This window comes from Podarcis liolepis (assembly GCF_965112155.1).
Source record: "Podarcis liolepis genome assembly, chromosome: 12".
In the NCBI taxonomy this organism is placed as follows: domain Eukaryota; kingdom Metazoa; phylum Chordata; class Lepidosauria; order Squamata; family Lacertidae; genus Podarcis; species Podarcis liolepis.
The window spans coordinates 58,389,540-58,405,051 of NC_139563.1; the positions used below are offsets into that span (position 1 = coordinate 58,389,540).

Below are 15,512 nucleotides of genomic sequence, written 5' to 3' on the forward strand. Positions count from 1 at the left end.
TTCCTGACAGACAATATCTGAGTCCCGTTTACCCACCACCACCATGCGAACATACAATCAGTGACATTTCTGAGAAATATTTTATTTCTTTATCAGTATTATTCTACAGCCTTTAAATAAACTATTTTTTTACCTCATGCACTCAAAAGAACAGCTAGAAAATAAGAGATGAATGTACCAAAACAGCCAACATCAAATGAATGGTAATAGCAGACAATATTCCTCTAGAATGCAGCAACTTTCATCTCAAGACTTGCGAGGGGGGGGGGGAGAGAGAGAGAGAGAGAGAGAGAGAGAGAGAGAGAGTAGAAGCCGCAGGGAGAAGGGTTTCTTGAAGCCTTTCCCAACCAAAGCTACAATAATGCCTGATTGCATTACCGGTTCCTTGAAGGCAAGCGGTCTATTACTTTAATGCAGCCTTGCCGCCCTCCTGCCCGCTCTGCGTGCGTGTGTGCTCCTAATTGCACAACGGGAAGGGTGGGGGGAACATCTGCATTGGAGCCTTCCGCAGTCCTCTTGACTCGCTTCACAACCGGGATGCTGAGATTCTGATTCTAGTACTTAGGACCGCTCGGAAGACTTGCTTGCTGGACTGCCTTTGCTCGTGCATCCCAGGAGGTTGGAACACAGAGAGCCTGTACCATCTCGCTTCGAAGGGGGAAACACCTGAGAAGTCAGCAAAACAGGGGGCCACCTCCCCCCACCCCCTTCCTTTTAGAAACGGATAAAGGGGGAAAGGCGGCGAGGAGCAGGAAAACGCCCCGCCAGGCTGACGAGCCTCCGCTTCTAAGTTCAGCACCACGGAGAGCGCCACCAGCGCCGCCGATCGCCGAGCGAGGCCGCCTCCCGCTTCCCCGGCAGCAGCCCCTCCGGAGCAGCCCCGGCTCCCGGCCAGGAGCGCGGGGGGGGGGGGAGCTGGGGGTGTTTCTTTTGCTTTTGCTTTGAAACTAGGCAAGTGCCGAAGAGTTGCAGAGAGGGGGCTCTTTCCCTGGCGAAGAGGAGGAGCCGCCGGAGAAGGCAGAGAAGCCGAGGGAGGGGAGAGGAGGATTTTCCCATCCCAGCTCTTTCCAACCCCACCCCCCACCCAGCTCTCCCTCCCTCCCTCCCTCTCGGTTGCTGGTTATGCTGCCTCTGCTGCTAGTCGTGGCCACAGCGGCGGCGGCGGCGGCGGCGTTTCCTCTTGCGGGCGAGCGATGAACGCAGGAGGCGAGAGCGTCTAAAGCAGCTCCTCTGCGGCGCCGGGAGGGTCCCGGTCTCCCGCTCCTTCGCTCTCCTTGATCCCCCTGCCTGGCTGGCTCGCCGGTTGGCGCTGCGTGAGCGCTCCGCGTCGCCGTATATAGAGAGAGGCGAGCAGGGAAGCTCCCGGAAGCAGCCAGCCCTCCGCTGTGCGCAAGGAAGGGCTCGCTGCAGCGGTGCCAGCACCGGCAGCGAGAGGCGCTTTCCCTCGCCTCTGCCTTCCTGATACCCCGCTCGAAACCCCTGTTCCCATTAGGACCTCGAAGAGGGGGCGCAGGACCCCCGGGAAAGGAAAAACTAAGTCCCCGGGACTTGAATTCGGAGAGAGAGAGACACAGAGAGAGAGAGAGGGAGGGAGAGTGAGAGAGAGAGGGAGAGAGAGAGAGATCTACCCCCGGCGAGCAGAGGGCAGATCCGACGGAGAGGAGGACCCGCGGCTCTTCTGCACCTGGCGCCTTGGACTAACGAGGAGTCTGGAAGCACAGGATGGTGGTGGTTCTCCGAGCCGGCTGCCGGGCAGCTCTCTTCCTGTGGATTTTCAGCAACATCAGCTGCAGAGCCCGGACAGCTCTGCCGTCCTCCCGTGAGTACCTCGTTTCTGTATTAAACTGGCCAGGGCGGTTCGGGAGGGAGAATCGGATTCCCTAGTCGGAGCTCGAATTCGGTGCTGGTTTGGTGCTGGTGGCTCTCTTTTGGGCGGTCACCGCCACAGCAGGAGGCTTGTGGATCTGGTCCACTATTTCCGTGGCGAGGGTGCTGTTGTCGATCCCCACCTAGACCTAGGCTTGCTAGTGGCTCTCTCGGAAGTTCTTTGTCCACTCTTCGGTGGGATTGGCAGCGGTTTGACTTTCAAGTGCCAGAAGCGTTGGTGCGCGCTCAGAAGAGGGGGCAATGGGCGCTATGACTCGGGATTTTCCTGCTGATCTGGTTAGAGAAGGCTTGATATAGGAATAAATACAAAGTTTTGCTTCTCAAAGCAAAATCGGTGAAGTTGGACTGAGCCGTTGCCGCTGTGTTTCATTCTTGAGAAAGGGATGTTTGTTACGTAAACGATGAGCAAACAGTTGATGGGCGATAGGGTTTCATCCCAGGGCACTTTGAGAGGGGCCTAACTCTGTTGCCAGATCTGTTGAGCTAAGGGCAAGTTGAAACATTGAAAGTCTAAAATGACTGTAAGCTTTTAGCGTTGGTTGGCGGATGCCAGACTGAAGTATTTAACCACCTCTCCATTCTCTATAGAGAGGGTTGTTGTAGGGTTATCAAATATACAGCTTTCACTTCAAAGATCTGCAGTTTCCTTTTTACGTTCACAGTGATCTGGAAGCAGACGCTGCACGCCTGTGGCTCAGTGTGCTAGTTTTGCTGTTTGTTTTGGAGTGTGGGCACTGCATGCTGTGTTCTTGTAATAAATCACCTAGAAAATTTAATAGTCAATGTACAAGTCTTGATATTTGACTCAGCACCTTTGCATCTGTTACCTTCAGTTCTGGAAAATAAAAGGCACTACTTTATTTATAGGAAGAAGGGGAGAAATGCCAGAGCAGATCCTTGAAGTTTGGAGATTCTTTGCAGTTCCTTGGTGATTAAGTAAATGCACTTTGCACTTGATCTGGTGAAATTTCATTTATGTTTATGTGAAATATGCCACACTTGAGACTTGGCATACCATGGTTGAACCCTGAAAATAACTGGCATTTATTCAGTCCCAAATGCAAGGGATTATTTTCCAATGTCTGTGATACATTTGTAAAATACCATGTATGACACAACGAAAACCATGGTTCAGTATAACCATGTATAACCAAATAATTATAAGTATAACCAAATAATTATAAGTATAACCAAATAATTATAAGTATAACCAAATAATTGCACACTGCAAACTGGTTTGAGCAATGTCGCGCTCTCTTTCAGAAACAATCCAATAAGGATTTTTTGTGCTTGGTGCACATGGTTTATCCCATATAGATTCTGAATGTGAATGCCTTCCAGTTAATGGTAAAAGGTGGTGTGTAGCACCACAGGAAGTCAAGAAAGACCTGGTTGTATCTTTCCTCTGGGTGCTGCAAGCTCAGTGCGTTCTAGATGGTGTATTGAAACTCAACCCTTCTACATTTTTCTTCATGTTCACGTAATTGTACCCTGCATCATATTTTTAAACTGTCTCTGTATAGCACTGTTGCTGTATCAACTTGCAGGGTAGCTAGTTTGTGTTACCTCCTAGTGTTGTATCATAATGCAAGAAGTTTATCCATGTGCACTGATTTGTGGTACTTGTTTTAATGTTACTCAAGCTTGGATGCAGGCATCATACAAGCACTATTTGCTCATTTTAAATTTTTTGGACAAGAACCTTCTGTAAGTAAAATTTCCATGTTGTCTCTTTTGAAAACAAAACAAAACCCCATTCTCTACTGTATATGCAACATATTGGATATCATATAGCTATACTTACCCAGTTTCCTAGATTCAATAGTTATTTTTTTATTATTACCTTGTGATCCCTTGTTGCCAGTATTGGAGAAGGCAGAAGAGGGACTGGCTGCTAACAGATGAATAGTTGCATAAAGCAAATCAAGCAATATAAGTACATCTGTTTTCTTGAACCATTATAACAAACCCAATTGCATTCTGGCAAATGAAAAGTGCATGAAAAACATTCCTGCAGAGGATCGTAAAGGTATATCCTTCTAAGTGACAGTGAAGGAGCAACAAAGGAGGTTTAGTTTGCTCTCAGATTTGGTAATGTTACTTGAACACTGTGATATATAAGACTTTGGCAGATGAAATTAATCTGCAAACTGATGTCCAGTTTGATTGCGCCATAGAAATTAGTTTTTTGGGGGGAGAGGGTAATTACAGAGCTACCCGTTACTGAGCAGTTTTGAAGCTTTCTGCCTTAATGTCCTGCTGTTGAAATGGGAACTGGAAGACTAAACTGGACTATTTACTGCATATGGAGTTCTGAGGGTGATCTACAGCCCCTCAAAGGCAGTGGCAGAACTCTGTTGATTTTAATGAATCTGGAAGATGCCACCCACAAATACCTTGAAAATGCAAGGATGAGCTGCTAGGTTGCTGAATGGCTGTTGAAATGGGAGCAGAAAGATTAAACTAAAGGACTATTTACTAGGAAATCCAAGGCTATCTTTGGTTGTGTGTGGAAATTGCTGAAGTCACTGCACATTTTCATGTGGAAGTGTGCACAAAGGAGTGTGAAATATGACAGAGCAGCACCAAAAGTTTACTTGCACTCATTCTACAAGTTACTGTTTTGAAAGCTGCTCCTTCACACAAGAAACTACATATTGCTCTATAGTTGGTTCTATCGTGCTAGAACTAGAGCACCAAGTATTTGTATTATTTTTAGTAGAGAGAGCTGAAAATACTTCGTTTTAAACTTTTACATATTTTTCCATATGGTTTGGCCAAGTCGTTTCAGTAAAAATAATAATTATTTGTTCAAAGTCCATCAAGAGCAAATGTTCACATTTTAGTATGGCCATTTTATAGTTTAAAATAGGTATGAGTTTGAGATATACTATAATAATAATGCAATGTAAATAAAATGTTCTATCCCTTGTGAATGGTACCGTATTGGAAGGAAACATTTATCAGACCCAACCATAAGCAGCTGTACCTACTGATGGTCTTATGACAAGGTTAAAAACAATGATATGAAGACTCTTAACTGTTTGCATCAAGGATAATGAACAGCTTAGCCAGGAGAGGTCATCACAAGACAAAAAGTAACATGGAAAATAAAATTTAATACTTTCCCCCTCCTTTACTCTCACTTTGGAATAGGCTGAGAAGGATGCAAATGCAGTCAGGCTTAGACAGTGTGTCTGCTTATGGGCTCTTCTTGGCAAATTATCTTTTCTACTCAGTACATAAATGTAACCAAATGAGCACTTTTTGAGCTTTCTATAGATAGTTTAATGCAACCTAATTATGGAACCATTGCCTTTCACAGCAGGGTTCTGCTCAGTTCTGCTTGTTTATGTGTGAGTGAAGTTGGCTCCAAGCAGGCACCTTACTTGGGAAACTGCAACTGAAGCTATAACAATATGATAGGTTCTATAGCTCAGCTGATAGTGAAATGTATCACCCTGTGTTGATCAGGAGTAAAAACCCAACATGCAGAGAAACTATTTATTATGCACATCTATGCACACTGTGTAATATAAGTTGACTGACACATAGACACATCATTAATAATGATGCTAATTCATACGAAGGTATGGAAGCTGCACAAAAATGGACAGTATGAGCAGGGAATTAAACCCACAGCCTGATCAATGTATTCTACCTAGGCAGTAAAATGCTTAGAATGTTGCTTAAATGTAAGCGGTACATAAATTGTCCAAATGTATAAATAAACATGCATAGCTTCCTAGCAACGCATAGCGGACATTGACAATGGGGTAGTGTGCACATTGGCCAGCCAATATCCTGCAGCAGCCATCCACTGCTTTGTGATTTGTGTGTGTGTGTGTGTGTGTGAGAGAGAGAGAGAGAGAGAGAGAATTGGTCAATGGTGATAATGTAATTATTACAGTCCTACATAATGACATTTTGAAAATGATCAGTTAGTTGATAAAAGCTTCTAGAATCACAGAATCATAGCAGTGTAGAGTTGGAAGGAATCCCAAGGGCCATCTAGTCCAGCCCCCTCCCTGCAATGCAGGAATCTCAGCTCAAGCATCCAGGAGAGATGGCAAACCAGCCTCTGCTTAAAAACCTTCAAGGAAGGAGAGTCTGCCACCTTCCAAGGGAGTCTGCTCCATTGCCAAATAGCCCTCAGAGAGATTGTGGGATGGTAATCTGATTCTTATTTTTTAATTTATTTTATTTTTAATAAATAAACCCTTGCTCCTGTGTACTGTATTATTATTATTTTTTAATGAGTGATATACAGAAATGAATCTTTTACCTCCTACCAACTGTAGAAAACCCTGCAATTCTAGGAAGGAGTGGGGGAATTTTTACATGCTGAACATTCTCACAGTTCACATTTCTTTCTGTCCTTAAAAGATTCATTTTTACTTGCAACTCAAGTACCTCAAGTAACTCAAAAGGAAAGAATATTTAGCCATGCCCTGCTACAGTAGAAATCTTTCCCCTTTGCTAGCTGCTAGATTAGGTACCAATTCTGGATTTCTTAGTGCATCCGGCTGCAAGGGTGGAGAGGCAGACTGGTTTTAAGTTCATTTACATTTATGCATCTTTTAATAGTGTGCTTCAATAAAAGAAAAATAACCGTTGGCCAGTTGACAATCTGCAGCCTATTTGTATTTCATTTATGTTTGGATGTTTTGTTTGTGCTTCACACAAACTAGCATGTGGGTGCAGCAGCCAAGACAATATGCCTAAGGCACCATTGCTGGGAAAACCCCCAAAACTGCCAGGCTAGCTAACAGTTTGGTTTCTAACATTAATGTTATGTTGGTATCCAGCATGGTTGAAAATTGCCCTGCTGAGCCCTCTTTGCCCAGCACACTGGGCAGAGACTTCCACTGACTGCTCATGTTGTCCTGTGTGTGCAAACATAGTCATTACCCAAAGCGGTTAGCAGAACATAAGCAATGCACTGATGGCCAATCTGGTTAATATCAATCACCATCAATATTTCAAAGTGTTGGCCTCCTGTGTTTTGGTTTCCAAAAGACTCACAGAGCTTTCTCAAGTTTTCTTCATGCTTATATGCTTAATACATTGAAGCCCAGACAACCCTATTTCAGCAGCAGCTGCTGCTGCTGTGAGAGGGACTAATGTAACAATATTTAATGTTCAAATCAAAAGCCAAAAGCTACAGCTACACTTGGGTAAGTTTGCATCTGACTTCTGGTTCACAGGAGAACAAATTTTCCTTGAGGAGTTCCTTAGCCATTTCAGCTCAGGCCTTGGAGAATCCTTGTAAAGCATCATGTGTCATGTTCAGTTTCTGAAATGCTTAGAAATATTCCAGATATGGCACTACCTGAAGACTCGGAGCAATAAACTGTGCATATGTTCCTGCCTTAAATGCCTGGGCAGGAGACTATTCTGTGTTCTCATGGGAAGATCTAGATTCCATATACATTGAACAGAGTGGCATATCTCATTACTGGTCACACATCTCTATAGACTGCCAACACACATGAACATACAAAACTGCCTGATAATTAGTTTTAATTCCACCCAGCTCAGTAATTGACTTAGGGAGGCTGTGTAAATGTGTGGTCTCCGACAGAGGAGCTTGGAGCCTCTTTACTGCACCCTAGTCCCTTTTACTGTCATGCTATGCTGAGTTAAGCCAAGTTTGGCATTGTGTCTTGTCCCAGCTAGACTGGTGGTTAAGCTGTTTATTGATTGATTGATTGATTGATTGATTGATTGATTGAATTTGTATACCACCCTGTACCCACAGGTCTCAGGGCAGTCATTCACTAACCACAAACTGTAGCCAAGGCCTGTTCTTCATATATCTTGTGGTTGGCAAGGAGAAAGCTTAACCATGAGTTCTGGTTCAGATGACCTGCTGAGCCAAACCTCAGCTTAGCTCAGTGTAGTGTGGCATAAAAAGGGGTTGGGGAGGAGCAAAGCAGCTGTGATCCCCTTTTGGGGATCCTGAACATTTGCAGTCCTGTGAAGCCATAGTTTTGATTATTATATCATGCAAACCCACCCAATGCTTACAATGACCAACAGCAATTCTGCAAGATCTCAGGCCAGAGGTTTTTCTTATCTTGCTAGCTGTGGTTCTTTTATCCAAAGATTAAACTTTGAACCTTCTCTGTGCTGTTTATCCACTCACCATTCTTTTTTCTTTTTGTATCATGTCTATTAGGTTGTAAGGCTGTGAAAAAGGCCTGTCTTGGCTGATAATAACCATAACTATAATCATAATGCAACATTTGTAAGTGTATGGGAAGGAATACAACTGGGAAAGGGGTTGGTAGAAAACTGATAGTTATATATTAGAGTGACCAATATGAACAAACTCTTTATTCTCTTTCCTCATATAGCACTAACCTTTATTGTTTAATTTCAGTTGATATTGTATGCTGGATAATGTTTAGATGGTACTTGCTGCTGGTCTGATTTAAACTTTTATGTTGTGATTGCTGTTATGTTGTTGTTATGTTGTTGTTATGTTATGTTATGTTATGTTATGTTATGTTATGTTATGTTATGTTATGTTATGTTATGTTATGTTATGCTATGCTATGCTATGCTATGCTATGCTATGCTATGCTAAGCTATGTTATGATGGTTTGCTGCTTTGGGTATCCTACTTGATCCGAACACAGTATAAACGTTCTTTTATATATATAAAAAAGTAAAACCTTGTGAAATCATTTCTTTAAATTCTTAAAATCACATTTAGTAGTGTATATTATCCTTCTGTTCAGGGCATAGTCAATGGATCAGCTTTTAGCCAAAGTTTGCTGAACTTATGTCCACAGTCAAATACTTGGTTCCCCATGAGGACCTTAAAAAGGGCTTTGAAAAACCCTTTGGCTTTTCTCACAAAGAAGCCTTCTGAATACTAACTCTGCAGGCCTCTTCTCATAACTGTTCTGGCTCCCAAGTTTCTATCCACCTCACAACTGTACCTTTTCTAAAATGAACTTGTTGATATATTATGTAATGTAATGTTTTTAATGGCACACAATTGATTGCTGTGGCTTGACTAAGACACTTTTATCATATAATCTTTAAGGCTTCAGAATCTCTCCTGACAGTAATAACACCAAAAATATTGATTGTTTGTATACTGTATGGAAAGACACTGCACATAGCTTATATTTTTCTACAGTGGAAGGTAGTTAAGTAAGTACCAACACTCCTTTTGGGACTATGTTTTACCTGCTTTCACCACCAACATTTTTCTGGTAATATAAATTGGCTTTAAGTGCCAGAGATACAGCTAGTTTCAAACCATAGTTTATTGTGTCAGTGTTCAACTCTGAATTAGACTCTCTTCCTCTTAGTATTAGTTTTCAGTTTGTTCCCAAAGGTATCATAACAATCAAAACAACTGCAACAACATAAGCTCTTACCTATGTCAAATAATAGTAAGCTTGCCTAATAAAGTACTGTCCACAGTTTATTAACATGTATATCAAATGTCAAGGATAGAAAATACAAATTCCACACAGTCATGCCTATAAATTTCATCAGTGCAACTACAAAGATTAAATGTGCCACATGTTAGCAGCGATAATTCAGAGTACAATATTTTCATCCTTCATAGTATTGAGAACAGTGTGTGTATGTAAGTGAGCCAAAGGGGAAGGAAGCACATTTCATGACTGTGTTGAATAGCTCTTCCACTTTCTTCTTCTTCTACTACTACTACTACTATTATTATTATTATTATTATTATTATTATTATTATTATTATTATTATTATTTGCACTGAAATAGAAAGCATATAATATATGCAGGGTAATAATTGACAAGGGTTTGGGGGATTTGGGGAAATATTTAACCCCCTGCCCTATTTTGGGTTCTGACACTGAAATAGGCAAATGTTTGGCACAACCTAGTAGCAATATATACCCTGGGCATATGTTATTACACAGTGTAATCATCAAAAGGATGAGAAAATGATGGCAGTAAAGAAGACTTTGGAGATCATTGTGCGCACCATGAGTTATCTTCATAATCCCATGATGTCTAGGGATGTTTCAGGATTCTGTTCTTTGTGAATTTCAATAAAGACTAAATGAAGATACTGGACAAGTCAGAGGTCAGAGTTCCCTATACTGTAAGTTTTTATGGCAGACCATGGAGAAGCTGTTTTTATCCTTTCTCTAGCCCATATAAATATTGCAGATCTGTTGCTTTTCTAAGCAAAACAGATATGAGTATTGCCATATTCTAGTGTATGTGTGTGTGTGTACGTACATATATGGTGTTATAGATTTAAGAATTTATAAACCCTATAAATTAATAAATGCTAGGATTTTGGTTATTTGGGATATCAAGGGTGAATGCAAGTTGAGAGAAGTTCCTGGACTATCTTATGCAAAACAACCTGGCTGACCTACGGCTATCAAAATAACAATTGATGAACATTAACAATACAAGAGAACTCCTCCCCCCTTGCCCTGAGATGTGAATAGAGTTTGGTGATTTGGAAGGCTGGCTGGGAAGAATAAGGAGGAGGAAGAGCTGGAATCCATCTTGGGCAGGCTGGTTGAAGGCTCCCTGCACTGCAGTGGGGGACCAGTGGGGTTGCCATATTCCAAAGAGCAAAAAAGAGGACACATTTGTTGACTTCTGCTTTTAACTATGGGTCGCTATGGAGACTCTCATTTTAATGTTTTGTGAGCAGAGCTGCAGAACTGGGCACATCCCATTGATCTATAATTCTTTACTTTGTCCTTTTTGTATTAGAGATTCCCCACTATGTTTTTTTAAAATGCCTGACTGTATCCCCAGATGAACCATGCCAACAGCACTTCATTCCAGTGCCCACCCCCAAAACAAAAACAGCACTTCTGAGAAGAGCACCCAGAATGCCCCTTTTCCACACTGACGCTATTAGAAGAAACCCACAGCTGCCCACTGTCTCCTTGCATCTAGGGAAAGGAAGCTAACTAGATGCCACACACCGGCTGATTTATCTTCATTTAACCCAGGCCAAGAAAGTATCGATGCCTTTTTGGCTCATTTTACCAAATGAGAGGTAGGTCAGTCTGAGATTACCCCCAAGGCTGGCCCTACCAGCACTGAGAAGGCAGGGGCATGTGCAGCCAATGAGCCCCCGATGACCTCCTTGCCCCTCCTCCCTGCTACCTCTGGGGCTGCCTCTGTACCCCTTCACCCACTGGAAGCGGCCCCTACAGTGCTGGCACTGGTTGCCAATCTCATACTGGCTGGTGCTGGGCTGGCAGCACCCTCCTGTGATGGCCTGGGATTCCGAGTCTGAGAGCGATCCGGAGGAATCCCAGCCGGCACAGGAGTCCCCGCCTCCAGGGCCGGCTGAACTGGGGCAAGGCCTAGATGCTGAGGAAACTCAAGAGCAGGCACCAGGTGAAACCATTCTGGCCCCAGAGGTGCTGGATGACTCAGTGGCCACAGGTGAGCCTCCTCCAGGGCCCAGTAACCCTTCGGCCTCTCCTGATCTGCAGAGGCTTAGGGCAGAGAGGCGAAGGGAACTGGTTGCCCCCAGGAGGAGTGCTCGCCTTAAGGCCAGAGGAGGCGGGGCTCCTGGGGGTCGGGACCGCCCCTGACCTTAGAAGAGGATAAAAGCCCAGCCAGGCCGGCCCCAGGTTGCGGGAGCAACGTCGTTGTTGGCTACGGACCTTCCTGTGTTCTTGATCCCTGCTCGGCTTCCTGTTCCTGACTATCCAGTACTCCTGTTCCATGCTCGGCCTCCTGTTCCCGACCATCTGGCGTTCCTGTTACCTGCTCCGCCTTCTGTTCCAGCGTTCCTGTTCCCCGCCCGGCTCTCTGCATCGGACCTCGCCCCTCTTCGTGTGGACTCTGCTACACTCACGGTACCTTACCCCCGGGACCAGCACAGTTTGCTCCCGCCACACCCGCACTCCCCCTTTGTAGGGGTGCGTTCGGGAAGAGTCAGAGGCCATGGCCGACCAAGCGGCTACACCGTTGGCAATAGCCCAGGAGAACCAGGCTTTGAGGCACACCGTGCAGCAGCTCAGTAACGCGGTTACGGCACTGCAGCAGCGTTTGGACGCCCTACCGGCTCCTGGGGCCGACGCCCCGGCTTCTGGCAAGTACCCAGTGGCTTTGCCTGAGAAATTTGATGGGGCCCCGGCCAGCTTTCCCATGTTCCTTGCCCAGGCCAAGCTGTATATTCAGGGGCGCGCCCGGAATTTCCCTGACGACCGCACCAAGGTGCATTTTTTGATTAGTTTGTTAAAGGACCAGGCGGCCAAGTGGGCGTTGCCGCTGCTCAGGCAAGACTCCCCCTTGCTGACAGACTACGGGGGGTTTTGCAATCTGTTGGAGGCCGCGTTCGGCAACCCCCAGAAGGAGAGTCAAGCCAACCGGGCGATTCGGCGGTTGAGGCAGGGCAAGACCACGGTGGCCGCATACACCACAGAATTCCGGCTGCTGGCACAGGACTTGACCTGGAACGACTCGGCTCTCCGGGACCAGTATCTCGAGGGGCTTTCAGATGAGATACTGGACCAGCTGGCCACAATGGAACGCCCCACCACGCTAGACACTCTTATTCAATGGAGTCTACAGATTGACGATCGGCTAGAGGACCGGCGTCAGGCTCGGGACCGCCGGCACCTCCAGTTCTTGGCCCCAGTGTCTACCAGCAGCCCCACGGACCCAGCTAAGTCATTGGAGGTACCTATGCAGCTTGGGGCAGTGCGGCCACGCCTCTCCCCCGCAGAGAGGTCGCGGCGTCGGGAGGGGAATCTATGTCTCTATTGTGGCGGAAGCGGACACTATGCAAGGTCCTGTCCTGAGAAACGCCAGCCGCAGGGAAACCACCAAACCCCAGTAGCTGATGGCCCTGGCTACCTGGGGTCCCAAACAGCACAGAATGGGGCCGCACCAATTGAATTACAACACCTTATGGTTCCGGTACATCTATACCCCCCAGGAGGGCCATGGATTCTTACCCATGCGCTGGTGGATTCGGGCGCAACCCGCTCTTATATGGACGCTGCTTTTGCTGCCCAGCATCGGGTGCCACTTCGGAACAAGCCAGAACCGGTGCAGGTGGAGGCAATCGACGGACGGCCCCTGCGTTCGGGTGCCGTCACTCAGGAGACCCAGCCCCTGGTCCTGTGCCTCCAGCAGCACCGTGAGATGCGAACTCTGGATATTGCCTCCATGCCCCGGTTCCCCCTGGTGCTTGGGATGGACTGGCTGGAGGCTCACAATGTGCGGATCGACTGGGTCAAACGGACTGTACACTTCCCAGACCCCAGTTCTCCTGCTGAGACTGAGATGCTAGCAGCTGCGCCCACTGAGGAGGTTGCTGCAACGCTCCCCGCTGAATACCGGGAATATCACGACGTGTTTGAGGAACGGGGGGCAGACCAGCTGCCGCCGCATCGGTCCTTTGACTGTGGCATAGACCTCCAGCCCGGAGCGCCTCTACCGGTGAGTCGCTTATACTCGTTAACAGAGCCAGAGCGCGAGGCTTTACAGGACTTCTTGCGCAAGAACCTGGAGCGTGGGTTCATTAGGCCTTCTACCTCGCCCACTGCTGCACCAGTGCTCTTTGTTAAAAAGAAATGTGGGGAGCTCCGCCTTTGCCATGATTACCGGGCCCTGAACAAAATTACCATCCCGGACCGGTACCCCTTGCCCCTTATTTCGGAGTTACTGGAGCGGGTGCAAGGGGCGCAGGTGTTCACCAAGCTAGATCTCCGGGGTGCCTACAATTTGATTCGGATCCGCGCCGGGGATGAGTGGAAGACCGCATTTGGGACCCGGTACGGACAGTTCGAATACCTGGTTATGCCCTTTGGTTTGTGCAACGCGCCTGCTGTGTTCCAACGGTACATCAACCACGTGTTCCAGGACTTACTAGACAAGTATGTGGTGGTGTACTTGGATGACATTCTGGTTTACTCCCGTGACCCGGCGTGCCACGAAGGCCATGTCCGGACCGTGCTGCAGCGCTTGCGCGAGCATCGTCTGTATGCAAAGCTCAGCAAGTGCGAGTTTCATCAGCGGTCAGTGGACTTCCTGGGTCACCGACTCTCACCAGGTGGGGTGCAGATGGATCCTGGGAAGGTGGCAGCGGTTCGAGAATGGGCAGCACCTCAGAACCGCAAGGACCTACAGCGTTTCCTGGGGTTCGCCAACTATTACCGGACTTTCATTGCGGACTATGCTCACCGCACCACCCCGTTGACCCGACTACTGCGCCCCAAGACGCCGTTTTCCTGGGACAAGGAGGCGGAGGAGGCGTTTCAAGGGTTGAAGGCCTGTTTCCAGAGAGCGCCAATCTTGCAACATCCGGATCCTTCTCGACCCTTTGTGGTAGAGACTGATGCCTCCAGTACGGCTCTCGGTGCCGTCTTGTCTCAGCAGCACGGACTGGAAGCGCCACTTTTACCCTGCGCCTTCTATTCCCGCCAGCTCCTCCCAGCGGAGCGTAACTATACCGTGTGGGAGCGGGAACTACTGGCCATCAAGGTGGCCTTTGAGGTTTGGCGCCATCATCTTGAAGGAGCACGACACCCGGTGGAGGTGAGAACCGACCACCGGAACCTGGAATACCTCCAGACCACCCGCAAGCTGAACCAAAGGCAGATCCGGTGGGCGTTGTTCTTTTCCCGGTTCCAGTTCCGGATCCGCTACATCCCTAGCTCCCAAAACCAGAAGGCGGATGCCCTGTCCCGGAAACCCGAAGACAATGTAGACACGGTTCAGCAAGCAGCACCCACCACGATCCTACCACCAGCTGCATTCCTGGCCACCCAGGAGGTTGAGCCACTGCAGGCTCGGGTGCGGGAACAGCAGCGGGTCGACGCTTGGGCCCAGGAACGACTCCGGGAACTGGCCGAAGGATCATGCCCTCAGTATCCAGGGCTGGTCTCGCATCAGGGTCTTCTGCTGCACCACGGGCGCCTGTACATCCCATCAGGGCCGCTGCGGGCTGAGATTCTCCGGATGACCCATGATGCGCCAGCGGCGGGGCACTTTGGGCGGTATCGGACCACCCATCTGGTAAGCCGTGAGTTTTGGTGGCCCCGTTTAAAGGCCGACGTGGCTCGCTACGTCGCTGGTTGTGACGTCTGCAGGCGGGCCAAGGGGCCTACCGGGCGACCCCCCGGCCTTCTTCAGCCGTTGCCGGTTCCACCACGTCCTTGGCACACAGTTTCTTTGGACTTTGTAGTGGAGTTACCCCCGTCTCGTGGCTGCACCTGCCTTCTAGTTTTCTCCGACCACTTCACGAAGATGGTGCACTGTGCCCCCTGCCCATCCGTACCCTCAGCTAAGGAAACCGCGCAGCTGTACCTTCAGCATGTCTTCCGCCTGCATGGCCTACCTGAGCGTGTAGTGTCCGACCGTGGCGTTCAGTTCACGTCCCGGTTTTGGCGTGCTTTGCACCAGGCCCTCGGGACAGAGGTCTGTCTCTCATCTGCTTACCACCCACAGACGGATGGCCAGACGGAACGGGCGAACGCGGTGCTGGAACAGTACCTCCGGTGTTACTGCAGCTACCAGCAGGACGACTGGGTCGACCACCTAGCATTGGCGGAGTTCGCTTATAACAACGCGGTGAATGCATCCACCCAGCAGACCCCGTTCCAAGCCAGTTATGGTTTTCATCCACG

At 47.6% G+C, this 15,512-nt stretch overlaps 1 protein-coding gene across 1 annotated transcript in view; it reads left to right on the top strand.

Annotated features, from left to right (window-relative positions):
- Positions 1-517: 517 nt before the first annotated feature.
- The window catches only part of CNTNAP2 (contactin associated protein 2), a 1,020,100-nt gene continuing 1,005,105 nt past the window's right edge, over positions 518-15,512 (top strand). The window contains exon 1 of the mRNA XM_083468764.1: positions 518-1,819. Within this exon, the coding sequence (XP_083324890.1) occupies positions 1,723-1,819 (97 nt within the window). The 5' untranslated portion in view covers positions 518-1,722. The remainder of the gene's footprint in view (positions 1,820-15,512) is intronic.